The 27,636-nt window shown below is 39.8% G+C and overlaps 1 protein-coding gene across 6 annotated transcripts; it reads left to right on the top strand.

The window, feature by feature from the left end:
- Positions 1–27,317, top strand: Otud6b (OTU deubiquitinase 6B). Of its 6 annotated transcripts, none has more exons than XM_040741204.1 (8): positions 2–293; positions 895–1,046; positions 2,992–3,072; positions 9,545–9,857; positions 11,844–11,905; positions 14,964–15,070; positions 15,758–15,808; positions 27,299–27,317. In XM_040741204.1, exons 1-8 carry the CDS (start codon positions 119–121, stop codon positions 27,300–27,302), a joined length of 945 nt encoding a protein of 314 aa, XP_040597138.1. In that variant the 5' UTR covers positions 2–118; the 3' UTR covers positions 27,303–27,317. The 6 variants fall into 6 exon arrangements, with proteins under 6 accessions (XP_012966425.1, XP_040597138.1, XP_040597122.1 ...); XM_040741188.1 differs by lacking the exon at positions 27,299–27,317 and adding an exon at positions 25,498–26,836; XM_040741198.1 differs by lacking the exon at positions 27,299–27,317 and adding an exon at positions 18,537–19,818.
- The last annotated feature ends 319 nt before the right edge of the window (positions 27,318–27,636 follow it).

Genomic DNA, 27,636 nt, shown 5'->3' with positions numbered 1-27,636 from the left:
CCGTCCGGAGCGGTGGGAGCGCGCAGGCGCCCTGGCCCATGCCGGCCTCTCCGGGTTTCAGTGGTTAGCCCTGGATCCGGAGCCGCCATGAGGCGGGGCTGGGCCTCGGCGGCGACCAATGGCGCCCGGGGTGAGGGTTGAGGGGTGGGAGGTACTGGCCCGCCTGCCGTGCGCGGCTCGCCCCGCGCGTGTGCCCCGCCACCTGGTCGTCATGGAGGAGGTCCTGGCAGAAGAGCTGGACGAGGAAGAGCAGCTGCTGAGAAGGCATCGCAAGGAGAAGAAGGAGCTGCAAGGTGACGGCAGAGGGGCTGGGGATCTGAAGGTCGTCCCCACCCAGGGCTGGGAGCGTGGCGTGTGACCCCGAGGACCTGGAGGGGCGGCCGGCCTGCAGCGTGCATTCCCCCGCAGATGACTTTGGTGTGCCTTCTCCAGCCTTCCCCTCTCGCCCGGCCCCCATTTGCAGTCCTCGGAGGTGTCCCCTTGGGCTGCCAGCAGCGGACCCCGAGCCGGTGCTGCGCTTCTGCTGCTGCTGGTGGCCCTGGAGGCCGGGGGCTTGGTCCTCCTCTGCCACCTTTCCCATTCCTGCCCGGTTCCTAACACTTGACCTTAGTAGTGTGGTCGAATTGCTTTACTTTGCTATTTGACAGGCAGAAATTGTGTTATTTTGTAACTTCATTTTGCCCTGTCAAACCAAACGTATTCAAGGTGGTTGGGTTTGCGAGGTGTATGTTGGATCTCAAGCGTCATCCGGGCCTTTCTCTGTAGCTGATTGTTGTGTCATGACTAATTGCTTCTATAATTACATTACATTCTATAATTACGCCTCTCGACATTTTACTCCTGCTTTTCGCTCTTCCTGGGGGCTCTGACACGATGGATTTGGTAACCTTTTAGCCAAAATTCAGGGAATGAAGAACGCTGTTCCCAAAAATGACAAAAAGAGGAGGAAACAACTCACTGAAGATGTAGCAAAGTTGGAGCGAGAAATGGAGCAGAAGCACAGGGAGGAACTGGAGCAGTTGAAGCTGACTTTGAAGGAGAGTAAGGTAGGGGGAATAAAACTCGTTTCTGAGCCTTTGGAAGCAACCGTCTGAGCTCGTTGAGCTGCTTACTGTGTCCTTTCCCAAAACTGGCAGTAAAATCAAGTCATGCAGTCACACCCATATATCACATTTCAGCATTACTATTTTTTTTTAAAGATTTGTTTATTATGTACACAGTTTCTGCCTACACATATGTCAGCTCGCCAGAAGAGGGAACCAGATCTCACTTAGATGGTTGTGAGCCACCATGTGGTTGCTGGGAATTGAACTCAGGACCTCTGGAAGAGTAAGCAGTGCTCTTAACCTCTGAGCCATCTCACCAGCCCTCAGCATTACTATTTTTTGAGATAAAATGTCATGCAGTTCAGGCTGCCACCCATCTGGATTTGTAGCAGAGGATAACCTTGAACTTCAGATCTTACTGGCTTGTCTGCACAACTGCTGGGGTTACGGGTATGCACCACCACACCTAGCTTTCCATTTCCTCAGTATTTTGGGACCAGGTTTATTATTTCTTTAAGGGAGATGAGCAAAGAAGTACCTACTTGCTTATCCCAGTGATGATGTGTAAAGCAAGCAGTGTGCTAGAGAAGGTTTCTCTAGAGTGAAAGCTGGAGACTAGGCTGCTTGTCAAGGATTACTGATGAATAAGATGTAGCCTCTGCAAAGTTACTTAAACAACCCAAGGATATGACATGGTGGCAATTGCTTTTGTGTATGGTTAAGGTTCCTATGAAAAACAAATGGGGTGGCAAATGTGAAATCATATTGAAGTTATAAAAGCTGGCTTTGGGAGCCAGTTGTAATGAATGAAGTTTTAGAGATGCTTCTTGTGTAAATGGGAGCATGATGCCATGCATCTTTTCAGTGTTTATCATTCGACCTAGTGGTGTATGCCAGCCATTTTGTTCACTCTATGTTATATGGATTATTTCAGTTAATTGTCAGTAGTACTGTACAATAATACCTGTAAAATAAATGTAGATAATCGCACTTTTCCAGTAGGAAATACACTTAGAAAGATTAAGATCTTTGTGCTGAAGTCATAATAGCTATTGAGTGCCAAAAGCTAAAATTCAAAACTTGGCCATCAGTTGGGGCAGTGGGTGGCACACATCTTTAATTCCAGAACTTGGGAGGCAGAGGCAGCTGGATCTGAGTTCAAGGCCTGCCTGGTCTTGAGAGTGAGTTCCAGAACAGCCAGGGCTACACAGAGAAATGCTTTCTCAAAAACCAACCAAACAAACAAAAATAAAATCAGGCTATCTTTAAACCTTTGTGTAATATAGTTGCATGAGTTTTGAATATGAAGAGTCATATATTCTACAACTTCAGTTAACTGTTGTTAGGAATTTCTTAGTTTTGTGTAAGATCTCATCTTCCATAAGTTTTCATTCACCTTTGTTCTGTTGACAAGGGAAGAGTTTCTGGATGCCCATTTATACAATATTAAATATAGTGTCAAAGTCTTTAATTTCATTACCCAACCATCATGTTTGTGGCCTTCCTAAATGTTAAAATATTTTTATCTCCAACCTGGCATGGTGATAGATCCCTATAATCCCAGCATTCAGAAGGCAGAAACAGGGAGGTTGTGAGTTTGAGGCCAGCCTTGGCTTCATAGCAAGACCTTTATCTCAAAACCCAGCAACAGCAATAGAAAAGAAAGTGACAAGAAAACTTTTTTCGGGAATGCCAGTATAGCTCACCAGGTAAGGCATGCTTGCTGTTAAGCCTGATCATCCAAGTCCCACTCCTAGAACCTACACGTGAGAAAGAGAAATAGCTATTGAGTGCCAAAGCCATACTATCTAATAATGTGTCTAGTGTTGCTGCTCAAACTGGAAATATTTTTACTTTTTAGTGATAATTTAGTAGCCTAACACTTCCCATAAGTTTAACACTTTTTTTTTTTACTAATTTCTTTTCTTAAATGTTTTTCCTTCAGATAGATTCGGTTGCTGTTAACATTTCAGACTTGGTACTTGAGAATCAACCACCTCGGATTTCAAAAGCACAAAAGAGACGGGTATGAAAATCATATCACCAAGTATATAAGCTAGTGCTCAATACTTCCTTCCGTATTCTATAAAAGATTAAAACAAATTGGAGTTCCTTGTCTAGGGACCTGTGCTTGCCATATGTCAGATAATATTCTAGTTATTTATATTAAAATCTCATTTAATCCTGACAGTAATCTTGTGAGGTAGGTTTTCCTTTCCTTACTTTTTAGAGAAGATAGTAAGTATAAGACAATGAAAAATAAGATGTCTAGTTTGCAGTTCTTGTAGGAAATGGGGAGGCAAAGGACTTTTTTCTTAGACAAATACAATATTGAAAATTTAGAAATTTTCAGTCTGGGGTCATATGACTGATGCACATCTTTGTTAAAATTTTAGTGCTTGGGGGCTGGAAAGATGGCTCAGTGGACAAGTGCTCAGACTACTCTTAGGCAACTTTAGTTTGGTTCCCAGTTCCTTTTTGGGGCTGCTCACAACCATCTACAACTGCAGCCCCAGGGAGATCTGACACCTCTGGTCTCCATGGGAACCTGTACTTACATGCTCACATCCACCTCCACACAAACAAATAGACAAAATTAAAAAATAAACATTAAAAAATACTTTGAAACAATTAGTAAAGTGAAGGTTTGAACTTAGAAGTACAGTAGAACAGCAGAGATCCAGTGTTCTCAGAGAATTATGTTGGTATCTATATAATGCTTAGTTACACTATACATCAGAGAAGGGAAACTTCATTATGTCAGGTGTTAATGATGTGTTATAATTTGAAGGAAAGATAAATGTTTAGACAAGATATTCTTTTTTCTTTTTTTTAAATTAGAAACAAGCTTGTTTTATATGCCAGTCCCAGTTCCCTTTCCCTCCCTCCTCCCCTGCCCCCACCAACCCCCTGTCCTATCCCCTTCCTGCTATCCAGGGAGGGTGAGGCCTTCCATGGGGGATCTTCAAAGTCTGTGATATCATTTGGAGCAGGGCCTAGACCCTCCCCCATGTAGACGAGCTATTCTACACAGGAGACATAACATAATAAAAACAAATGTGGCAATGAGATACAGCATTAGATTTTTTTTTTTTTTTCGAGACAGGGTTTCTCTGTGGCTTTGGAGGCTGTCCTGGAACTCGCTCTGTAGACCAGGCTGGCCTCGAACTCACAGAGATCCACCTGCCTCTGCCTCCCGAGTGCTGGGATTAGAGGCGTGCGCCACCAACGTCCTGCTCAGCATTAGATTTGTTAGGAAGAGTGTATTAACGAGAATGGCATGAGGTGGGTAAGCCCATTTCACTTTAGGAAAGGAAACTTAAAAATCATATTTTTGTTCGGAGTACTGTTACTAATTCATGTTTTCTAAGATGCAAGTGCATGTTTCATAGTGTTTTCTTAAGTACATAATATAGTAGAGCATGAGTTTAGTGTCAGATGTTTTCCCTTTTTTAAGGGTCAGTCAGGGCCCTAGGCTGCTTCCCAGCTCCAGGTAAGGTTTGCATTTCACTTACTTTCATGACTTTGAATTCAGTTTCAATAGTAGATAGGGGAAAATAATACCTATGTCAGAGGACTATTATGGATATTAAATAATAAACTGGCCAGGACCATTAATACGAGGCCTGGAGAACTGGTGTCAACAAATGATAACATTTACCTTTTTAAGTGCGTCATATTCCTCTGAAAAAGTGAGGCACATGACACTGTCTCTTTGTGTATGAAAGCTATGCTATGCTGCAAATAGTCAAATATATTTAGCATATGGAATTTTACTCTTGACTAATATTATTGTGAATTCCAAAGAATCATTTAGAGGTCATGCTACTCTAGTTCAACTCCTTATTTATGGTAGCCATTCTTTTTTGTCATGGTCCCACAATTGTTACTTTTCTTCTATACATCAAAAACGGGTGTTTTGTATACCATTTATATAACAAGTCAAAAAATTATTTGAACTTATTAATTGCTTTATTTAATGTTAGCCTGTTTATTTCTAAAAACCAAGGCTGTATCTCCTCTGTTGATCAATTCCTGTTTATTCATACCTGGATCTATCTTCTTTAAAAGCTTGTTACTTCTCTCCTATCTGAAATTAATACATTTACCAACTATACTCTGGAAGATTTAGTAATATTTATTTATAGTCTACTGCTTTATCACTTGGCAGAGAAAATAGTTCCCAGTTTGTTCCTTTGTTAATCTTTTGGGCTTTTGGAGCAGAGAACACCAAATGTTCATAGTGCTTAATAGAATGGAAACTGAATTCAGAATGGGCAAATTTGACATTAGTTTGGTGGTCATTTTGGTAGAAAGACAATTCTGGAAGAAAAGCACAGCAGTTGTAGTGATTTATCATAAGATTCTTGAGGTCTGTTACTTTTAATTTGGAGAAACGTGGGGGAATTTTATTAAACTCAGGATTTTCTGTCTAGCAAGATGGTTCAGTGGATAAAGTTGCTTGCTGCTTAACCTGAGGACTTGACTTCAATCCCTGGAGCCCATATGGTGGATGTAGAGAACCAACTGCTCCAACTTCCTTCCCCACCCCCAACCAAAAAAAAGGTAGAAGTAAAATAATTGATTTCCAAAAATAAGGAACTTGAGAGGTAGAATGAGATTTAGTTTCTTTGTTTTGCAAATGAGAAAGATGAGACTTATGCTATCATAGTGAGAGGGAAAGTTTACTGCAGACCTGGACTAATGCCCAAATCAACACGACTCTAGTCGTACTAGCACTGTGTTTGTGAGTCCTGTGCTCTTGTCTCCCATCTATTGGTTTTATTAAGCTTTATTACCAATCTGTCTCTAGGACTATCTTTGTAGAAGAGTAGCTAATGTTGGAAACTCCCACAGAGACAAGAAACCAATGAATTTCCCACCTGATTTACTGAAAGCAAGCTCATTTTGCTTTTTAGTTATGAAGCAGATTATTAGGCACATACACATAGAAATTAGCATTTAAGAGTCTTAAAGGCTGGGAAGATAGAATGAAGTTCCATTCTGTCAGTAAAAAAAGTGAATGACCACTTCATTAGAGAGGAGCTTTTAGGTGACAGCTTGTCCTCTAGGTGTGGAGACTATGACTGGAAAACCCTTGCTCCATGTCCAGCATTTTGTGAGGTCAGTTTGCTGGCCTGCATACTACATTTTTGTGTATGTCTTGAGAAATAATTGCAAGGGTCTCTTTCTCTTCTCTCCCCTGGAGATGATACAGGCAGTAAAAGTATCCAAATTTGTGAGAAATTGGAATAATCAAGACTTACCTGTATGGAATGCTATTAATGACAGTGATTCATACCAGAATGCCTTTCACCTGAGACACTGGGTGTTTGTTAACAGATTAAAAGTAGGTAAAGAAAAGTAAACGACGTTATCTGCTGCTTCTACCTGCTCTAACCTTTATTCTGATTCAGGTACCTGCATAGAAGGAGCTCTGGGTGTTGTCCCCAGCCCCCTGCTCTAACCAGCTGTGTGGTCTTTGGAAATCTTTCTGTGTGCTGTTTCCTCAGAAGAGGAAATTGAGTGTTTTGGATTAGATGATGCCTAAGGTGCTTACTCTTTCTTTCCCCTCTGAAACTGGTTTTAGTCTTTTATAAAGGAATAGTGCCACCTTGTGTCCTAAGATTTTATACTCAGATGCAGTTGTAGTTAACAGTGAGGTAAATCATGCTGTTTTTGTTGTGCTTCAAGCTGGAAGAAAAAAACCTATGCTGGTCTGTGTTTGTTAGTGAGCTATTATTGTTTTTGTTTGATTCAGGTCCTTAAACTCACACCGAAAACCACCATGGCCACATGAGAGAACAGTTCAGTGTATTGGATTGTGCCTTCCTGTTCTGCCCCAGGGGGGCTGAAGTTAGAGCATGAAAGTCCTTACCTTTTGTTAACATTGCTTTACCATTTTTTTTCCATCTGTAATTTACTAAATCAGGATTTCTCAGGAGCTTAAAGATGGTTTAGTGGCTAAGAGCACTGGCTGCTCTCCTGAGGACCTGGGACGGTGACTTACATTTGTGACTTTTGTTCTGGGGATTACACACATACACACACTGTCATATGTAACTTTAGTTCTGGGGATCTCTCTCTCTCTTCTGGGGATCTCTCTCTGTCTCTCTCTCTCTCTCTCTCTCTCTTTCTCTCTCTCACACACACATACACACACTGTCATCTCTAACGTTCTGGGGATCTCTCTCTGTCTCTCTCTCTGTCTCTCTGTCTGTCTGTCTGTCTGTCTGTCTGTCTCTCTCTCTCTCTCTACACACACACACACACACACACACACACACACACACACACACACACACACACACCCTCTTCTGGTTCTGGGAACTGCATGCCTTTAGAGCACAGGCATACATGGGACTAAGTACTGATATTATATAATACAGTAACGTAAGCTAAAGAAAATTGTTGACTGGGTAGTGGTGGCGCACGCCTTTAATCCCAGCACTTGGGAGGCACAGGCAGTTGGATCTCTGTGAGTTCCAGGCCAGCCTGGTCTACAAAGCTACTCAGAGAAACCCTGTATTGGAGAAAAAAATTTGCCAAGTTTAATGAGGTTTTTTTTTCCTCTTAAATATGCCCATGACTGACATTAGAAACTTTAAAGCACAATAATAACCCGCTAACAACACTGTTCTACCATCCAGAAAGAACTACAAATGTTGTGATAGTACTATATTAGCACAAACAATATTTATTAATGACAAACCTGTCTTTAGCCAGCATTCTCATCTATTGATACTTTTCTCTTATATGCTAGTTCTGTGAATTGTTTTTAGCTACGAAACATGGATGTTCTCTGGCTTGTGATTCTTACTAGTTCAACTATTGGGGATGTTTTCCTTTGCCTCCGTCCCCCAGTGCAATTTCCCACTGTACTTACTGACATCTCTTGTTGACTTCTCTGAATCCTACAACATGCCTGGATATGCAGTCTTGGGAAAAATCTCAAGAATTCCTATTTCCTTGTTTAAGTAAGAAAGTAAATTATACTATATAGAAAATAATGCCATTTTTGTTACAAAGGGTATGCCATCTTTTCTGTAATTGTAATTGTGTTTATTATAGTGCATAGAAGAATCTGGAAGGATATGCATCCAGAGCTTTAGGGAACACTAGGATTTAGAGGGATTTTAGTCTACTGTAATTCTTGAATTACACGTAAGCAGGCTTTAAAAAAAATCTATATGTATAGGTGTTACCCACTTTAAGAAAACAGATCAAAGTTGTATCTGTCTGTACCCTTCTGGTGGTTTTAACATAGTGAATCCACTGTGGCAGAGTGAATTAAACTTGGGTTTCTTTGGGTTTAATTATGATCCTGACTTTAAGACTGAGGACAGCTGAATCTTTTTAATATTTTTGATAGTGTCTTATTCTGTAGCTCTGGCTGTCCTGAAACTCACTATGTAGATCAGGATGGCCTCAAGCTCACAGAGATTCGAGTTCCTTTGCTTCCCAATTGCTGGGATTAAAGTGTGGGCTGTTATTCCCAGGGCAACTGCATCCTAAGACAGTACTTTGAAATCAGCTAGTCAAGTTGTTAATATGTTTTTTTTTTTTTTTTTTTTTTTTTTTGGTTTTTCGAGACAGGGTTTCTCTGTATTGTTTTAGAGGCTGTCCTGGAACTCGCTCTGTAGACCAGGCTGGCCTGGAACTCACAGAGATCCGCCTGCCTCTGCCTCCCGAGTGCTGGGATTAAAGGCGTGGGCCACACCGCCCGGCTTGTTGATATGTTTTTAAATAGACTTTATGAGGACAGTTGTAGTTGCAAATGCCAGTAATCCTGAAGGATGGAGAGAGTAGGCTAGCCTAGCTACCACAGAAAGACAGTGCCGCACATAAGCAAACAAACAGGCAGGTTTCTTTCTTTTTTTAAAGACTTATTTATTACATATACAATGTTCTGTCTACATGCCTAAAGAGGGCACCAGATTGAATTGTAGATGGTTGTGAGCCATCATGTGGTTGCTGGGAATTGAACTCAGGACCCCTGGAAGAGTAGTCAGCGCTCTTAACCTCTGAGCCATCTCTCCAGCCCACAAGCAGATTTCTTAAGGTCTCTGTTCAAGTTTTCTTTTTCCTCTCCCTTCCCTTTGCTCTCCTAGTCCCTTTACCCCACCCCCCATGTCCTTTTGTTTTTTCTGTGGGAGACAGGCTGTCACATTGCAGGCCAGGCTAGACTGGAACTCAGTAGCCCAAGCCCTCCTCAGATATGTCATCCTTCTGTATCAGCTTTCCAAGTGGAACTGTAGACCTATTCCACTGTACCTGGCTATAAGAAAGGCTTTTTTATATGCTGGTACAGAGTGAAGTGCTAAGAACAGGGGCCAGATAAATGGGGTAATTTCCTTTAATGGTTGTAGTTAGAAAGTCCTGAAATAGTGAGGGGATCAAAATGACAATGCTTGTGGGAGAGGGAAAATGGCAAAAAAATTTCAAAATGTGAATTAACCCTAATATTACCAATTAACTTTCCTATATTCTTGTCCTAGGAGAAAAAGGCTGCTTTGGAAAAGGAGCGGGAAGAAAGGATAGCTGAGGCTGAAATTGAGAACTTATCTGGAGCTAGACATGTAGAGAGTGAAAAACTTGCTCAGATATTGGCAGCCAGAGAATTGGAAATTAAGCAAATTCCTTCTGATGGCCATTGTATGTATGGAGCGCTTGAGGACCAGCTGAGAGAGCAGGACTGTGCTCTGACTGTGGCTGCCCTGCGGAAGCAGACTGCTGAGTACATGCAGAGCCATTCCGAAGACTTCCTGCCCTTTTTAACCAACCCCAACACAGGAAATATGTATACTCCAGGTGGTATAGCTTTCTTCACTACATTTTGTTAGTGCTTCTGGTTTTGTAATAAATGCTTTTTGGGTGTAGCATGTAAGCCCTTTCTTATGAAGAATAGATCATTAGAATGTAGGCAAAATTATTTCCTATAATTGGAATAGATGCAGATATATTCTACTTTATCTGTTAAGTACTTAACGATTTTGTAGGTAAAATATATTAATTGCTATATGTAAGTCATTAAGAAAATAAGATAAGAGTAGGATTAGTCATTATTGAAAGTTATATGTTAGTTTCTCTTTTAACAAAGTTAGAAGGAGGTGAGTTTTGATCAGTATTTGTAAGTACATAGGTGTAGGGCTTTAAAATCATGAGTAAGCAATGATTGTGAAAACTAACTTAATCATACTCAGGGAAGTATAACGTTACTTTCAATAAGCTATAGCTAAAAGGCTACTAGTTAAGTAAAATTTGACTTCACAACCCTTCATGAACAATAATCTAACCTTTTTATTAAAATAAATTGGTAATTAAGGAACAGTTTTATGATAAAGTAAAAAAAATCACAACTTGCAAAGCAAACAAACAAACAGAAAAACACAATTTGCAAACAAGGGTGATACTAAGTTAAAATCTGAAAGTTCGTCAGGGATGTTAAGAATAAGGAAAGTAAGGAAGATCATAGGTATGGCAGTTTCCACTGGGAGTGGCCAGGAGGACTTGGGGAAGGGATGGCACAGGCTGATTTTCTTAAATGGAGTCGGCCCTCCATAGAAGAGGTAGAACATAGCACAGAATGTACAGTATGAGCACAGGCAGTGGAGTTGGTCATTTGTGATGAGTGAGGCATGTGCTAGGTATCTATAGAGAGATCTCAAGTGTGACTGCATATATCAGAATTCTTAAACTTGTCTATACAACACTGCTAGATCATTTGATTGATATATTAAAAAGACAAAAGTTTTAGTTCGTTCATTCAGTAAAAAAATTTTTTTTTGGTTTTTACGAGACAGGGTTTCTCTGTATTGTTTTCGAGGCTGTTGGTCCGGCCTCGAACTCACAGAGATCCACCTGCCTCTGCCTCCCGAGTGCTGGGATTAAAGGCGTGCCATTCAGTAAATTGTTATTAAAGGGTATGGTATTTATTCTAGGTACTGTTTTGAAAATGTAGACTTAATACAAAACAGATTAACATTTGGGGCATATTTGTCTTTTAGTTGTCATAGCTTTTCTTCCCTTCCTTGGATAGGAAGGATGTTTGGCTTCATTTCATGTGTATGGATATTTTGTCTTCATGTATATCTATGTACCATGTGTGAGCCTATGTCCTTGGAGACCAGAAGAGGACAGATGTGAGCTCTCTCATGGGTGCTGGGAATTTAACCCAAGGTTCTCTGGAAGAATGAGCAGCAAATGCTGTTACCTCCTGAGCCATTCTCCATCTCCTGTTTAGCAAAACCATTTTAACACGCTGCATTTGAAAGTGTATGTGTACAATAATATGCCTATTGTAAACTCAGAGGTTAGGTCTTTTACTTCTTTCAGAGATTCAGAAAAATCTCTTCCTTTTACTAAAAGTGACACTGATACAAATCATATAAAGAGAAGCTGAGGAACTATTTGCCGCTACCCCTGGAGAGAGCAAACTCATTTGTACTTTGACTCTCTATAGGCTCTTATAGTAAGCCTAATTATAGAAGGCCATATATTTTAACCTTGTATGCACTTTTGGCTTTAGAGCACTTGTGAGAATAATGAATTTGCTGACATTCTTAGGAGTCATAACATTAGATAAGGAGAGGAGAGGTCAGTTAATTATGGATAACTCTGGGTCCCAGGTTGAAGGGGAGAAGTAGAAATGCTTTGCTCTTGGATAGAAAGAAGGTGGCAAGTTGGGGTGGGTTTTTCTGGGAAGTAGATTACATTTTAAAAGGAGGTGATACAGAAGGGAGCTGTTCTCATCAAGAATTGTGTGATGACATAAAAATTCTGATGTATTCTCTACAGAAGAATTTGGAAAATACTGTGATGATATTGTGAACACAGCGGCATGGGGAGGTCAGCTTGAGGTAAGTGTGTGAGCTCATGGCAGTTGTAGGTGTTAAACTATTTATCAATCCCACTTGTAGTTTTCAGTTTTTTTTTTTTTTTTTTTTAGCTAAACCCAGTATCTCTTTGAAGATGCCTTTTTCTTTCTACATTTGCCATTTCTCTACTGACAAGGAAATAGGCACATTTTTTTTTTGTGCCTGGGATTAGACCATGTATCTTTGAGTTAGTGAAGCACGGTTTCATCTTAAGTAGCTCAGTGTTGGATTTGTGACTTACGGAAGCTGGTGTTTTTTGAGACAGGGTTTCCCTGTGCAACTTTGGAAACATGTCCTGTAACTAACTCTTGTTAACTAGCCTGTTCTGAACGCACAGCTATCAACCTGCCTCTGCCTCCCAAGTGCTGGCTCATCTGAATGTTTTCATTTGTGATGCTTCTACAGCCAATCTGTTTGATTTTTCTGTATCTTAAAAAAAAGAATACTTGATGTGGTGGTGCTCACCTGTAATACAAGCAGTGGAGAGGCAGTGTTGGATGCCAGCCTGGGCTATATAAAGAGAGAACCTATTGTAGACTTTATCCCATGAAAGTCCCTTTTAATCTTGTAGATCAGTGTTGGAAAAATAACTTCCTCTTTATATCAGAAATAGAAATGAACCAAGGTCAGACTTAAGTGCCTGTAATCCCATCATTAGGGAGGCTGAGGCCAGAAGATGAAGAGGTTAGACCAGCCTAGGGAATACAAAATGAAAATTTTATTTCGACTAAATCTTACCATAACACATTTGTTATAATAATTATCTGTTTAATTCCTGTATGTTAGTATATTACTTGAAGGCAATAAATTGATGCACTAATATTGTTTAAGAAAAGAATATATTCAGACACACAGAAACTTAGCATGACTTCCTTGAGCTCTAATTTTAAAATTTTCTGTTAACCTTGATTAACAAAGCATTCAGTTAGGCCTTGTGGTGACAAGAAGTCTGAGGTGGTAACTCCTAGGCTCATGCTCAGACTTTTCCTTTGTGCCTTGGATGAGTCATCCAACTTCTTGACCACTAGTTTTAAAATGGTTCAGTAAGACCTCTTGTACTTAGTTGAATGCTGTGACAATAGCTAAGTTAGGGAGTACATGATACACAAGAGTTTGTGAACTAAGATGGCAGATAAATGACTTTAGTGGTGCTAATATTTTATAAAGGTGACTAGTTGTCTTCAGTAGTCTATGTCCCTGAAGACCTTTTAAACTGTTGTTTGAAGATGATATGTAAATATTTCTTTGCAATAATTTTTAATACAATGCTGTAGTTGGACCTCTCCACCAGAGGGAACTGTCTCCATAAGTTTTGTTTCCTGACTCACACACTCTACAATTGTTCTACGAACTTTGTGATGGCAGGAATAAAGAAACTTGAACTACTTCAAAAGGTTCACTAAGTAATATGATGGTACTGGAGACTTAATTCTGTTAAGCTGACATAATTTAATTGAGAGAGTTGTAAAAACATCTGGAAGGATATTTGCTCATCCATTGCTTGTGAATTCCTTTGAAGTACAAGTTGTTGTTTTCACAGTGGGAAAAAAATATATTATAAAACCAAAGCCAAAGAAAATCTGATTGTGTGTGTGTGTGAGTGTTAATATGAGTGCCACAGCACACTTACTGCAGTTTGAGGAAAACGTTTCAGCGATTGATGCTCTTTCCAGCACATGCATCACACTCAAGTTGTCTGGTTGGTGGCAAGGGCCTTAACCTGCTATGCCATCTCACTAGTCCTTTTATGTGGCTTTTTGAAGACATTGCTTTGCACACTACTCTGTGCTAGTTAAAGAAAAATGTATCAAAGGACTATTTTGCAAAAGAATATGGGGATTTTATTTTTTCATGTAGCATAGAATCCTTTTCATATTCCTGAAATAATTTTTAGCATTCATTGCAAACCTCATAAAAGTTCTATGTTATTGGTGTAACCTTTGTAATTGGGCAGACGTATAAATTAACAATCCATGTTGGAAGACTAGCAGTGATGGATTTGGGTATGAATTCGGGTTCTAGATTCAGTCAGCTTCCTCAATTCAACAGGGTCATTTAATTTTGTTTGACCCAGAGAAATCTTTTAGCATCCTTCTACTTCAGTTTCCAGGTGTTAAAAAAAAATAACAGTCAAGTGGGTATGGTGGCTCACACCTGTAACACCAGTCCTTGGGAGGCAGAGGCCCGAGGACCTCTGCAAAGTTGAAGCCGACCTTGTTTACATAGCCGTTTCTCAAGCAGCTGGGTCACATCAACAGACAGACAAGCCCCCCCCCCAACCCTAAAAAAAAAAAAACCCAAACTGAAACCAACTCATCAGTATCTGTTCCATGAAGTTATTAGGAAGGCCGCATGAATTAATTCACTTAAAGTATATACATGAGTGTAGTGCTTAGTTACAGCATGTCAGTGGCCATTAGCACTACTTTATTAGTGACTATTATTCATTAGGCGTTAAGCTCTAAGGTTATGTTGTATGTTATAAAATTAAGGTAGTACTGCATGCTGACCAGATGGAGATTCCATCACGGGCCAGAGAAATTCACATATATACCTTGTTCTTACTGCTGACTGTATCAGTGTCATCTGAGAAGCCTTTAAAAGGAATCTCATGTTTTGCCAGACCTAGTCCCTGTCCTTTGGCCAGTAATGGTTTGGTCTGCTCCTTAGCCACTAGTATTTAAAAATTGTATCATTATGACAAATGGAATGTTTTCAACCCCAGAGACTGGTATAATAATCACAATCTACCCTTCACCCACTTCACCAAGTTTGACATTGGTATTTTTACAGAGCTAGTCTATGTCCAAGACTTGAGAAACTCCTGGCTTTTAGTTACTTTATGCATTGATTTATTTTGAGTTTTTCATCAATTCAACAAATACTAAGTGTCCACTCACTTGAGACCTTGGTACTATTATGAACAGAGCACATATTTGCTCTGACTGACTACCATGTTCTGTGTATGTACTTCAGTAGTTGTTATTTGAATAAGATTTGCAATTTTGTTTCTCTTGCTAATCCATTTTTTCCCCTATAGCTAAGAGCTTTGTCTCACATATTACAAACACCAATTGAGATACTACAAGCAGATGCTCCTCCTATTGTAGTTGGTGAAGAGTATCCAAAGAATCCTTTAATACTAGTGTAAGTATCTAGGAAGCTTTACTATTTTATTTTTCATAATTAAGACAAAAAGGTATGTGAAGATTTTGGGTTGTACATACTGATTAATCAAAATGCTAAATTAATTTTGCTTATTTTAAAGGCAATCAGAAATAGCATCAGAATGTGTGATTTACATAATCTCTTAGGCTATTGATCTTTGTTTCTTTTTCTTTTTTTGTATGAGCTAAGAAGAAAGTCCTTTCAAAGGTCTATAAAATTTCAGGCTAGTCTTGTGTGTTGCCCACATTGACATTAATTAATTTTTAATTAGCATAACAGATGGGGTTATTCAAACAGTTCTTCATGTTTTAAATGTATTTGCATGATTGAGAATTGGTCCCTCACATTCAATTTGGAGGGTTTATTTCTCCAGTTTCTGTGTGTGTGTGTGTGTGTGTGTGTGTGTGTGTGTGTGTGTGTGTGTGTGTGTGTGATTTTAGCTATTCTTATTAGTAGTTTGAACTTTAGTCAAAGTTTGACCTCATTAAGCCATTAGCATCTCAGCCTTTGCTAACACTTGTGACATGATGTGACATGAATATGCTCATATTGTCAATTAATGATACCTCTATGGAATGGGACATTCAAAGTACTTAGTTATGTATGTCTGTATGTAATATACGTTACCTCCTCAAAACGACTGATTTCTCTCTTTTTCCATTTCAGATACATGAGGCATGCATATGGCTTAGGAGAACATTATAATTCTGTCACACGGTTGGTGAACTCAGCTACTGAAAATTGCAGCTAGTTTACAAAATGTTACACTGTTTTGTAGTGTGCCAATCTGCATATTCCTACCAAGAGCTAGATTGTTGTAAATGCTACTGAAAAACACAGCTACCTTTAGTCAGATTTATGAATAAGCTTACTAACAGGCTTTTTAGAAATACATTGGTTTAACTTTAACCAGTGCCCTCTTAATGGCATTCCTAGAACTTAAATTCTGTTGTGGAGAACATTATTCTAAGATGTTACACTTCTCACTAATGAGTTTTAGTTATCCTGGACATTCTGATTTTGAATAAATTTTGTTTTAAATTTTGGCCCCACAACTTTATATTCCTAAATTAAGTATTTTGATTTTTTTTTTTTAAATACAGAGAGCCTGTCTCTATCATGGTAGGAACATATTGCAGTGGCAGCACATTTATTGTAAAATGAGCACGGTCAGAGTAACTTTGGTCTTTATTCCTAGGATCAGCGAGGTGAAGCTTGTTATGTAGCACATCTCTGCAGCCAAGGAGAAACCACTTTTAGGAAGCTTTGAATACTTACCTGAGGATCAGTTACATTCAAAGAAATGAGACAGAATCAGTATAAACATGTGTTCATTGTGTCTGTTTTCAACCTATTTAACAAACTGAAGATTGTCCTTTTCTGTGTGTATAGCTTTTTTTTTTTTTTCTTCAAGACAGGATTTCTCTGTGTTGTTTTGAAGGCTGTCCTGGAACTCACTCTGTAGACCAGGCTGGCCTCGAACTCACAGAGATCCACCTGCCTCTGTCTCCCGAGTGTTGGGACTAAAGGCGTGCGCCACCAACTCCTGGCTGTGTATACCTTTTAAAAGACCGACTTCTGCATTGCTGTTTTTTCAAGCTTGAGGCTGGAGTTACTTTGTGTCTTTATTCTCTTCACAACTAAGAATTTTTACATTTTCCTGCATTTTCTCCAACACTTCTCAGTGGCTTTGCTTTCCCTAGAGCCTTTTTCCACTGAGGGATATCCAGTGGCCTGTGGTTGCACACCTGTGCAAGGCGGTGCGTTAGTAATGCAGAAGGGGCCATGGTCACATTCTTCTGAGTCTCCCCCTTTTTGTCCTAACAGGGTCTCTGTTTATGCTCACTTTCTAGGATTCAAAGAAAGCCCTGGCTACGGATTGTGTAGTTACATACTGTATCGCTTTTTTTTTACTCAGATGTTTAAATACACACACACACACACACACACACACACACACAATTGAAGGTCACTATTCAGGAGCCGAGAGCTGAAAATCAGTACAGAACAGTTTTCTGGAGAATGATTTCTGTAACTTAAATTTCCAATCACTTCTGACAATTCTTTGTAAGAGAGTTGTACCCACATGGGGAAGGGTGTCTGCTATGCTTGTGTAGCACAGTACCATGGATGGGGACACAGCTCTAGCAGAGCTCTAGCTTATCATTTATCATGCAGGAGGCTTGAGGGTTACTCTAGCACCAACAAAAAAAAAACCAAATTCATGAAAATGAAACTTTTTGGTTTGATCGTTTTTTTTCCACATTAGAAATATAATAAGATTGAGCATCACGTTTATAATATTTGGACTTTTGGTCCATGTATACTTTCTATGAGTAAATAATGGACTTATGATGTTATAAGTAGGTAACACTGACAAGATGGTAGAGACTGTGGTCATGAGAGCAAGTCAGGACTTTTGAGATCATTCCAGCAGACTAAAACTTCCTCTGCCTCCTACACGGTGTGTTCTAAAGGGTGCCTGCTTTGTAACATCTGATCTTTCTTTTTTTCTCTGAAATTTACAAAAGAATGAAGTTGTAAATTGAATGCTTTGAGGTTTTTTTGAATAATATCTTCATGTTAAAATAACGCATTGAGGATTAACAAAACAAAATATGAAACTTAGTCACTGCAAAAAATAACTCATTGATGTTTTGTTGTTTTGACAAGAATTTAAATTACTTAATTATGTATTTCTGTTTTTTGTGTTTATGTTTTATTTAAAATGGCCAGTATATTTATAAATAGAGTGAATGGCCAACTTCTACCATTTTAGCTTTAAATGAAAAAAAGAGTCTTTTAAGAATGCAGATGTTAATTTAAAAACAACATAATGCGAATTAAATTTGCTGCTGCTAGTGGTATCCCATGAGCTTTCTCTTTAGTCTTGATTGGAAATGTGTATGTCAAAATTCTGAAATTTGTCTTCAGCCAAGAATTTTATTCACTTACATATGTTTACAGCCTGTAAAAAGTAAAACAAAGAATGTGTAACTATTATGAGCAAGATAGCTTTGCTCATTATCTGATGTTTGCCAAAAGAATAAATGATAAAGGAGTTGAATCAACATGTATTATGTTTAAATTGTCAATTTTTTAACAGTTTCAAACTTTAGAAAAGAGCTCATTTTGCTTTAGAACTTCATCCAGACGTTGTTTTCCTTTATATATTGAGAACAGTGCAATCACAGATTCTTGTATTTAAAGGGCTTTATAGATATATGAGCATATCACTGTGCTCAAAGTAAAATGAGGTAGGTAGAAGAGTAATGGCCAGTTAAGCTACTGTTAGAGGTGAGGTGCAGGTTTAGGACACATTGGTCAACCAATTGAGGTTTACTTTGGATCAGTAAATTCTAAAAATATTGTAGATTCATGAGTGTTTTTAAAAAAAGGATTCATATACATAAGAAATTATTAATAAGAAAATTCATAATAACAGGAATCAGTAAGAGGCACATCTGTGCCAGTCGATGTGTGTGCACATTGGTACCTGCCCACAACTGCTTGTACATGGTCTTGGTCCAGTTGGCATGAACCAGTGAAGGAGCAAGTCAGCTGATTGTGGAAAAACGTAACTGGTGAATTTATAACTTTCACTTTAGCTTTTAATGTTAGTTGAGCAAATGTGTTTTTTCTCTGTTTGATGCATTTATTCTGTCCTGATTTAAATCTTATTTAAAATTCTTTTTTCTCCATCTTTAAACTCTGGTAGCATCAATTCTTTCCCTTTGATGCACTCTTGTTTTTTTCTGACTGAACATCCAACCTTACTTTCCTCACTCAACACCCACCCTGACTCTCCTCACTCAACACCCACCCTGACTCTCCTGACCCAACACCCACCCTGACTCTCCTCACTCAACACCCACCCTCACTCTCCTCACTCAACACCCACCCTGACTCTCCTGACCCAACACCCACCCTGACTCTCCTCACTCAACACCCACCCTGACTCTCCTCACTCAACACCCACCCTGACTCTCCTCACTCAACACCCACCCTGACTCTCCTCACTCAACACCCACCCTGACTCTCCTGACCCAACACCCACCCTGACTCTCCTCACTCAACACCCACCCTGACTCTCCTCACTCAACACCCACCCTGACTCTCCTGACCCAACACCCACCCTGACTCTCCTCACTCAACACCCACCCTGACTCTCCTCACTCAACACCCACCCTGACTCTCCTGACCCAACACCCACCCTGACTCTCCTCACTCAACACCCACCCTGACTCTCCTCACTCAACACCCACCCTGACTCTCCTGACCCAACACCCACCCTGACTCTCCTCACTCAACACCCATCCTGACTCTCCTGACCCACCTCACTCAACACCCACCCTGACTCTCCTCACTCAACACCCACCCTGACTCTCCTCAGTCAACACCCACCCTGACTCTCCTGACCCAACACCCACCCTGACTCTCCTGACCCAACACTCACCTTTGTTCTCACTTTCCTGAACACTTTACCGACCTCACCTGCTTTCCTCAGTTAAATGGACCCTTCTTTGGCACACGTCCCCAGACCTTCACACCCAGGCTAGGTTGGCTAATGTTTACTTCTTTAATATTTGATTCTTTCTAGTGTATCTACACAGAGAACTAGTTATTTGTATTTGTTTATTTTTCTCTATGTGCTTAAAAACAACTTCTTGTTAACTAGCATTAAAAGATTTAAATTCCTAGGTGCTTAATAAATAAATGCTTGCCAAGTGTCTTTGTATATCATTGAGAGAATCTGAGAAGTTGCTGTTAAACTAATTGGCAGCTGTGAGTAGACAAAATATAAAATTGTGCTTGTTTACAAAACGAGTGCTTTCTGCTTTACCTTTCCTTAGGTCTTTTGGTAATTTGGAAGGGAGAAAGGAACAATGTAAGAACATTTTGTTTTTGCCCTTTTTTAGGTGTCCTTAACCTGAAAAATTACAAATCTGAATTGTTACAAATTTAAAATTTTGAGCATTGACATCATACATAGGAAAACCTATCCCATTTAAATTTAGGTTTCATGGACATTTAAAAAATATTATACATCATTACTTGGACTGTGAAAGGTCTGTATGATAGATATGAATCATAGATGAATTTCATACTTATACACCTGACTCATTATGAAGCTGATTATGTGTAGGTGAACAGTTCATAAGAACCTGATATTGAAAATTTCAAACAAAGAAGCCTAAGCCTGTAGCATGTAACCATTACTTTGAAGACAATGTCTGATTTTAATGAATCTTCAAAATACAAGGAATTTATAGATCAGATAATTATCCAGAACTTCATTGGGAGACTGTTCATAGAAAAGGTTTATAGAGACCAGTGAGGTGACTCAGTGCGTGAAAGTGCTTGTCACCAAGTCTGAAGACATGACTTTGAGCTCTGTATCGCACATGGTAGAAGGAAGGAATGATTCCCACATGGTCTCCTGGCTTCACATTTTCTGCTTGAAGTTTATAATTTTATTTCAGCATGGTTGGGATGACTAGTATGACTTACTGAAATACATCATTGCCTTTCTAGAAGTCTGACAAGGACTAAATTAGGGTCATTTACAATTTGGTCTCTTGTGTGATTTCTGTATCACTCTTGTTTATAATTCCAGCCAACATAGTACTACTATGAGGGTGAGTAGTAACTCCAGAGTATGGGTTTTTAAGAAATATAATGACCTTTATCCGTGTGGACCGCTTCATCACTGAAATTCTCAGTTCTTTGTGCTAGCCCAATGGGCTCTATTCTGGTCCTGGCCTTCTTCTGGTCACTTTCAGGGTATTATCCATGACTTTCTTATACTGCTTTAAAGTTCCTGAAGTTGGTGTGCTGAACACAACAGAGTTATAGTTTGTTTGGCCCATGTAGTGATTTAATTTTCTTTAGAAGAAGAATTAGTTGATAGTTTAAAAACAAGGAGATTTCACTGATAAATCTTGCTTTCACCTTTTCAAGATTAAAACTAGAAGAGTTGATGAAGCCAAGACAGGGTTTCCTTCTGGCAGCATTTGGTGGGAACCTGGTAGCCGCAGTGTGCTGTAGGAGGACAGGCAATCTGCTTGGCACCTGCTAGTTTGTGTTCATTGTCTCAGACACGCCCAGTGTCTAAGCCACGATCTGGATGTTACTGTAAACCATTCTCTCCTAAACTGCTTATTTTGTCTTAATTGGATTTCGTCTTGGTTTTCTCTCAGTTCCCTGTTTTCTGCTCCCTGACCCTTATTGGTTATTTCCTTCTGATTTGTATGTTTTTTAATATTTGGTAGAAAATATGTGTTTCTATTTGTATGCTTTTTAAATAAATTTTTGAGTAGTTCATCTGAATAGTTGGTAATTAAATTGCTTCTCTGGAATCTGGTCTAATTGTATAAGATGGAAAGTTTTTGTAATGCTTTCCTGAGCTTAAGGAAAGTTGTTTTAAGGTTATATTCTTTATCAGAGGAACTAAAACTTCTTTATTTATGAAGCCATGCTGCATGTACCTGAGGGTGAATTTTAAAAATAATTTTAGCATAAAGAGTGGATAATTCTGTATTTCTCCTCAGTGACTTGGTCTTAAGTTTTATGAACTGCTAGTAGAGATTCTATCTGTGAACACATATAAAGTTCTTTATGTGTCATTTCTGGCAGGTCTTCACACAGATATCTAAGAAATATAATGAAGTAGTGATAGATAAAGAAGTGAATAACCGGGTGTGATGGTATATGCAATTAGTATCAGTACTCAGGAGGCAGATGCAGGCGGATTTCTGAGTTCAAGGCCAGCCTGGTCTACATGGAGAGTTCTAGACTAGGCAGGCTACACAGTAAGACCCCATCTAAACAAAAGAGAAGAATAAGGAAAAGGATTTTGTCCCATGGATGACAGCAGGGAGGCAGGTACTTGATGTAGTGTACACATGTTAACGCCTGTGGTGTGCGAATGTCAGCCTGAGTAGTGCTTATATCTCAATACTTGTTTAAATTAATAGTGGAGATCTTAATTGTGTATGTGAGATTGCACAGAAGCAAATAGAACTTTTATTTGCTTTATGCCAGGCACTGGCTAAAGAGTTTATGTACATGGGCTTGTTCATGCTTCAGAATGTTTCAGAATGCAGGGTTTGTTATTTTCATCCATTATAAAGATAATGGGATGAGACTTGAAGAGACAAGAGTTATTTGCCCATGCCACATGGTTAGTCATCAGTAAGGTGCTCTGTGAAAGGCAGGTCTGTGGCTGTCCATGGCCCTAACATTGAACCTTCTATTTCCATATTTGCTTTAAAAAGTGAACCAAGGCAAACTGATGTCATTTGTTATAGGACAGAGAATTTGTACAGCATTTTAAGTAAATGAAGCATCTGCTAGTATGAAAACTGCTATCAGAAGTCATAGACCACACTTTAATCACAAAATAAGCTTGCCAAAACAAGTCAAGTAAACACACTGGTTTCGTCCATAATCTGTATTTTTGAACTCCTGGTTTTTCAGGCATTTTCCTGGCTTTCAAAAATCTGTTAATTTGTCACAGGGGCCTTTGTTTAAGTACGAATTAGTCGGGTACTTTGGTATCACAGAGTTTTTGCAAATGTACCAAGCCTTCTCTGTATTTGTGAAATAAATGCTACTTCCACTTTAAGGTCCATGACATCCTAGGACATATAATCTAGCATTCTGACAGTACTTTGTACTTCTGAAGTCATTTATAATCATTAGTTAGCTATTTCCCATGCGTCTCTGGAATAGACTTGTATTCTGTCTTGTGTCACTGATGAGAATGGAGATAGAGCCAGTTTGACTGACTTGGCACATTTCACACAAGAAGTCATTAACTCTGGTCTGGATTTGCATCCAGCTTTAGCTTCTTCATCCTGTCTTGGGCTCACAGGATGGTGATTTAAAAAGCTGATGATTTTTCAATTTTCTTGCCAAATGGTTTGATTTCTGCTTGCTGGGAAACCTTCTAATGCCAGCATTCCATGAGGCTCGGCAGCGGGCAGTTCACCAAGCCTCTCATTTGCAGCTGCCCACACATTGGGTGTATTTAAGATACAGGTCCAAACTCAGAAATCTGAAAGTGAACTCTATGCCTTTTTGAAATCCCGTTTCCTAGGTTTGTCTATAAACCTGGACTTGCCACAGCTGCCCTATCTTGTCAGATAGCATGGAATACTGCATAGCCTTTCCCTTTGTACCCTCAATTGTTTTCCAGTGCTCATGCATAAGAGCAGTGCACTCACAGTCTTACCCACATCCATAACCTTACTTCCCATCTCCACCTTCCTTCTGTCTCTTGCATAGTGCAGAAGCCTCCCCATGGAGGGCAGTGCTAGACTGCGTTGTGTGTTTTGAGCAGTGCCTGGGTAGTCTCTTGATGCTTTAAATTTGTGGACCCTAGTTTTTCTTTGTTCACCTAATTTTTTTGTTTGCTTTTTATTTTTTGAGACGTGCTATGTGTAACAGCTCTGACTGTCCTGGACCTTGATCTGTAGACCAGTCTGTCCTGGAACTCAGCAGAGATCCTCCTGTCTCTGCCTCCTGCCCTCTGTTACAGGGGTGCACTAGCACTGCCACTGTCCAGCTGTTCATCTAAACTTAATTAGCATCATTTGAGTGCTGAGATTGTCATTCAGATGTGGCTTACTATTTAATTGCAAAGGAGAAACAGGAAAAGAACAAAAAATAGAAGCTACAACCTGCTAAGTGAAGTTTAAAGTCTGCTTTATGGAAGCAGTTTCACTTAGTACAAAGGTTGCCTAGGCAAAATGTATAGCATGAGCGAAGGGGTAAGTGTGCCTGATGCCCTTGCAAGTAGTTTGTAAAGAGCTGTAAAAAAAAAGGCCTGTTATGTACATTTTAGCACAGAATCCTATGTAATTTTAGGCCAGCCAGTTCTGACTATAGGACATTGCACACACAATTTAGAAGTCTTAAGTTGCAACTTGGAAAACAGTACAGTTGTTTGGCAGGGGTGTTATGGTTCATCTTTACTGTTAACTTGGCTAGATTTAGAACTACCTTGGCATACTTCTGGACATGTATGTGAGTGTGTTTCTAGAGAGGATTAATGGAGGAGCAAGGCCTGCCCTTTATGTGGGTGTCACCTTCCAAGAGTGAGGGCCCAGGAAAGCACTGTCTTTATCTGCAATTCTTTCCTGCTTTAGTGTGTCTGTTGCTGCTGCCATCAAACTCCAGCTGTTTTGACCTTCTTTGGTGAACTCTATACTAGCAACTCTCCAGGGAGCTTCCAGGCTTTCATTACCAGACTGGGACAGCTAGGCGTCCTCTTCCATAAACTCAGTGGTTCTGTGGCCTCTGCCTCTTCATCTTGAAGAAATTCACTGTTAGACCCTCTAGTCCCCAATGTGTAAGCTAGTCTGTTGCGTTCCCTTGGGTAACACACAGTTGACTGGTTGAGTGTCTGTAGAGAAGCCTGCCTGATATGGCACAATGTGGACTTGCAGTTTTGCTGGCTTACTCACTGCAGTGTGTTCATACTGAGCTTGCATTTTCTCTGCCTTCTGTCAGACCTTCAGCTTCTCAGGGCAGGCACGGCATTGGGCATGGAAGCAGTAGCCCTCACTGGCTCCATTTTCCATATGTTGCCTAGTTGGTTTTTTTTTTTTTTTTTCATTTTCGGATTTTGTTGCTATAACAAAAATACCTAAGTGGGTTTTGGGAGTGGGCCTTGAATATAAGGAAAGTCTTCGAGACTAATGTCGTACTATGAGGTGATTGGTAAAAGGTTAAAGAGTTGATGAAAATAGCAAGCTAAAACAACTGTAACTTCTGTTATGTAGCAGAGAGTTTAGTAAGGTGACTTGCACTAACAGTGAAAAATGAACATATGATACCAACTGGATGCTCTAGCCAAGGGGCTTTTTAAGTGTTTTGTCAAAAAATACCTTCAGGATGATAGTAAAATATGAGAGAGATGAGCAGGAAGAAAATTTATATACACAGGAACATGGCTTTGAGAGTTTGAGCAATAAAACGTTTCATTCTTTTTTTTTTTTTTCTGGTTTTTTCGAGACAGTGTTTCTCTGTGGCTTTGGAGGCTGTCCTGGAACTCGCTTGGTAGTCCAGGCTGGTCTCGAACTTACAGAGATCCGCCTGCCTCTGCCTCCCGAGTGCTGGGATTAAAGGCGTGTGCCAGCAACGCCCGACTAAAACATTTCATTCCTAGTGTGATGACTATACTTGGTTATCAAGTGGACTACATATGGAGTTAATTAAACCCAAGCTGATAGGTACACCAGTAAGGAATTTTCTTGATTGCAACATTTGAGGTGGGAAGAGCCACCTTCGGTATATGCCACACCTGGCGACTTTCTGTATGATATGGAAGAAAGAAGCATTGGCTTCTTACCTGCTTGTCTGTGCTCTCACTGGCAAGGGCATTCCTTCACTTGTATTAGAGTCTGCTTCTAAAGGATTCCTACATAGACTGAAGACCAGCTAAGACATGTAGCCTCATGATGGACGGACTGAACAACTGTTGGATTCTTGGACTTTCTGTCTGGAGACAGCCATTGTTGGAATAGTCAGACCACAAACTGTAAGCACTGTAATCAATCTCACGTATCATTCTGTCAGTTCTGTTTCTGTAGAAAATGCTAATACAAAAGAGAAGAAAAGAAAATGCTAATACACCTAGCCTCTCCAGATAGTAAGTGATGGTCAAAGTAAGAAATGTCTCCCAGATGGAGCACATCTAGGAAAATGTAAAGGAAGTGTGAAGATGAAGTTGATGGAATGTAGATTTTGTTTAGAACCCACAGCTAGAATCTTAAAGGTACAGTGCAGTGTCATATGGAAATCCAAGATGGAGGGCTGCTGAGGCGGCTCAGCAAGTAGAAGTTTTAGCTAGCAAGCTGGAGACCTGAATTCAGTCCCTGGCTTTTATACAGTGGAAGGAGAGACCTGGCTCCCCTAGCTTGACTTTGACCTTCCAGCATATGCTGTGGTACTCCCTCACTCTCCTCCTAAATATAATAATAAAAAACAAACAAACAAAAACAAAAAACCCAAACTTTTAAAGGAAATCCAAGATAGAGGCTGTCTGCACATGCCGGAGGCAGCTGTGCCTTAGATCTTGTTTGATAAGAGTAGATAATGAACTTGAAAGCCCCACTTAAGTTTTTTTTTTTTTAAGGATTTGTGTCAGTTTGGATAGAACTGAAACAATGCAAAAAATAAACCTAAGCGCACTAGGGTAGGATTGTAAAAATGGTACAGTTACCACGAAACGCAGTGTGGCAGTGCCTCCTAAGAGTATATGTGCTAGCACTGTATGGCACAGCGATTCCTGTGTGTGTGTGTGTGTGTGAGTGTGTGTGTGTGTGTGTGTGTGTGTGTGTGTGTGTGAATATCCCCTAGTAAAATGCAAATGTATACATTGTAATACTTAAGTCAGTGTTATTTCTAAGATCAAAAAAGCGGAAACAGCCTAAATGCCATTCACACAGATTCACAGATGACTAAAAAGTGATATGTAGGTATAATGGAATATTATTTAGCAGTAAAAATTTAGTACTGGTATGTGCTTTTACTTTGATGAGCCTTGCAAAGGTTTTTCTCAGAAGCCAGTCATATGATATCATTTTTTCATCATTTCCTATATACAGTATTCAAAGAAAGCAAGTCTTTTTTTGAAAAACAAAAGATTAGACTGGGTCATGGTTGGCTTTCAAAATATGACCATAATTTTATTTTTCTCACTTGCCACCAAGAAATAAAATTTTGTCTCATTTGAAATGTGGGCAGACCTCAGTGGCTTGCTTCTTTCTAATCAAAAGATTATGTTAGAAATAATGACCTGTGACTTGCAAGGTAAGTTATGGAGGTAATGTTCCTACCCTAAGAGCCAAGCCACATGTCCAAGATGACCACCTGAAGGTCCCAGTCAACAACCAGTGTCACTTCCAAAGATATGGGAAAGTGGGCCTTTTGGTGACTTCTGCTGGTCCATCCTTTGTGCTGCCACAGTTGTCATCAAAGGAAGAAACATGGGCTTGTCTCAAATTAAGATTGGTGGATAAAGTGTTTTACGTCGTGTGGTGGCTTCATGGCAACAGATAAGCAGAGTAGGTTGTATTTATACTATTGATTACCTACTATGCATGGTAGAAGAGGGGTTGAAAGTTTACATTGCTGTCTAGGTTTGTCAGATCATTAGGAAGCAGGATCAGGTTACAGTGGCCTCTTTTCCTTCTTTAGGTGATTAACAACTTTCCAGTGTTTGGGTACCATCTAGGATGTTGGATATGACACACAATAGTCACTTAAGAGGTAATGGTGACACAGATCTTTTAAAAGATTCTTCCTGGTATGTGTGTACACGTGCATATTCATGTTCATATGTGTGTGTGTGGTGTGTGTGTGTGTGTGTGTGGGCGCGCGCGCGCGCGCACGCGCAGGGATGCACATGTAAAAGCCCAAGGTAGCATTTGGGAGTCTTTGCTGCTTTCTACCTTAGCTAACCAATTTGCTCTGGGAATTCCTTGTCTCTGCATTCCCAGAGTTGGATTTACAGGTAAGCCACCAAACCTACCTTG

This window comes from Mesocricetus auratus, unplaced genomic scaffold (genome assembly GCF_017639785.1).
Source record: "Mesocricetus auratus isolate SY011 unplaced genomic scaffold, BCM_Maur_2.0 Super-Scaffold_6730, whole genome shotgun sequence".
Lineage (NCBI taxonomy): Eukaryota > Metazoa > Chordata > Mammalia > Rodentia > Cricetidae > Mesocricetus > Mesocricetus auratus.
Note: the sequence above shows the minus strand (reverse complement) of the source record. Positions and strands in the feature narration are given on the sequence as shown.

Excerpts from the sequence above, each read along its gene's own strand:
- Otud6b (XM_005066823.4), top strand. The coding sequence starts at position 119 with ATGGCGCCCGGGGTGAGGGTTGAGGGGTGGGAGGTACTGGCCCGCCTG. Across the intron at positions 1,047-2,991 it reads TGACTTTGAAGGAGAGTAAG|ATAGATTCGGTTGCTGTTAA; the intron begins GTAGGGGGAATA and ends TTTTTCCTTCAG. Across the intron at positions 9,858-11,843 it reads AGGAAATATGTATACTCCAG|AAGAATTTGGAAAATACTGT; the intron begins GTGGTATAGCTT and ends TATTCTCTACAG.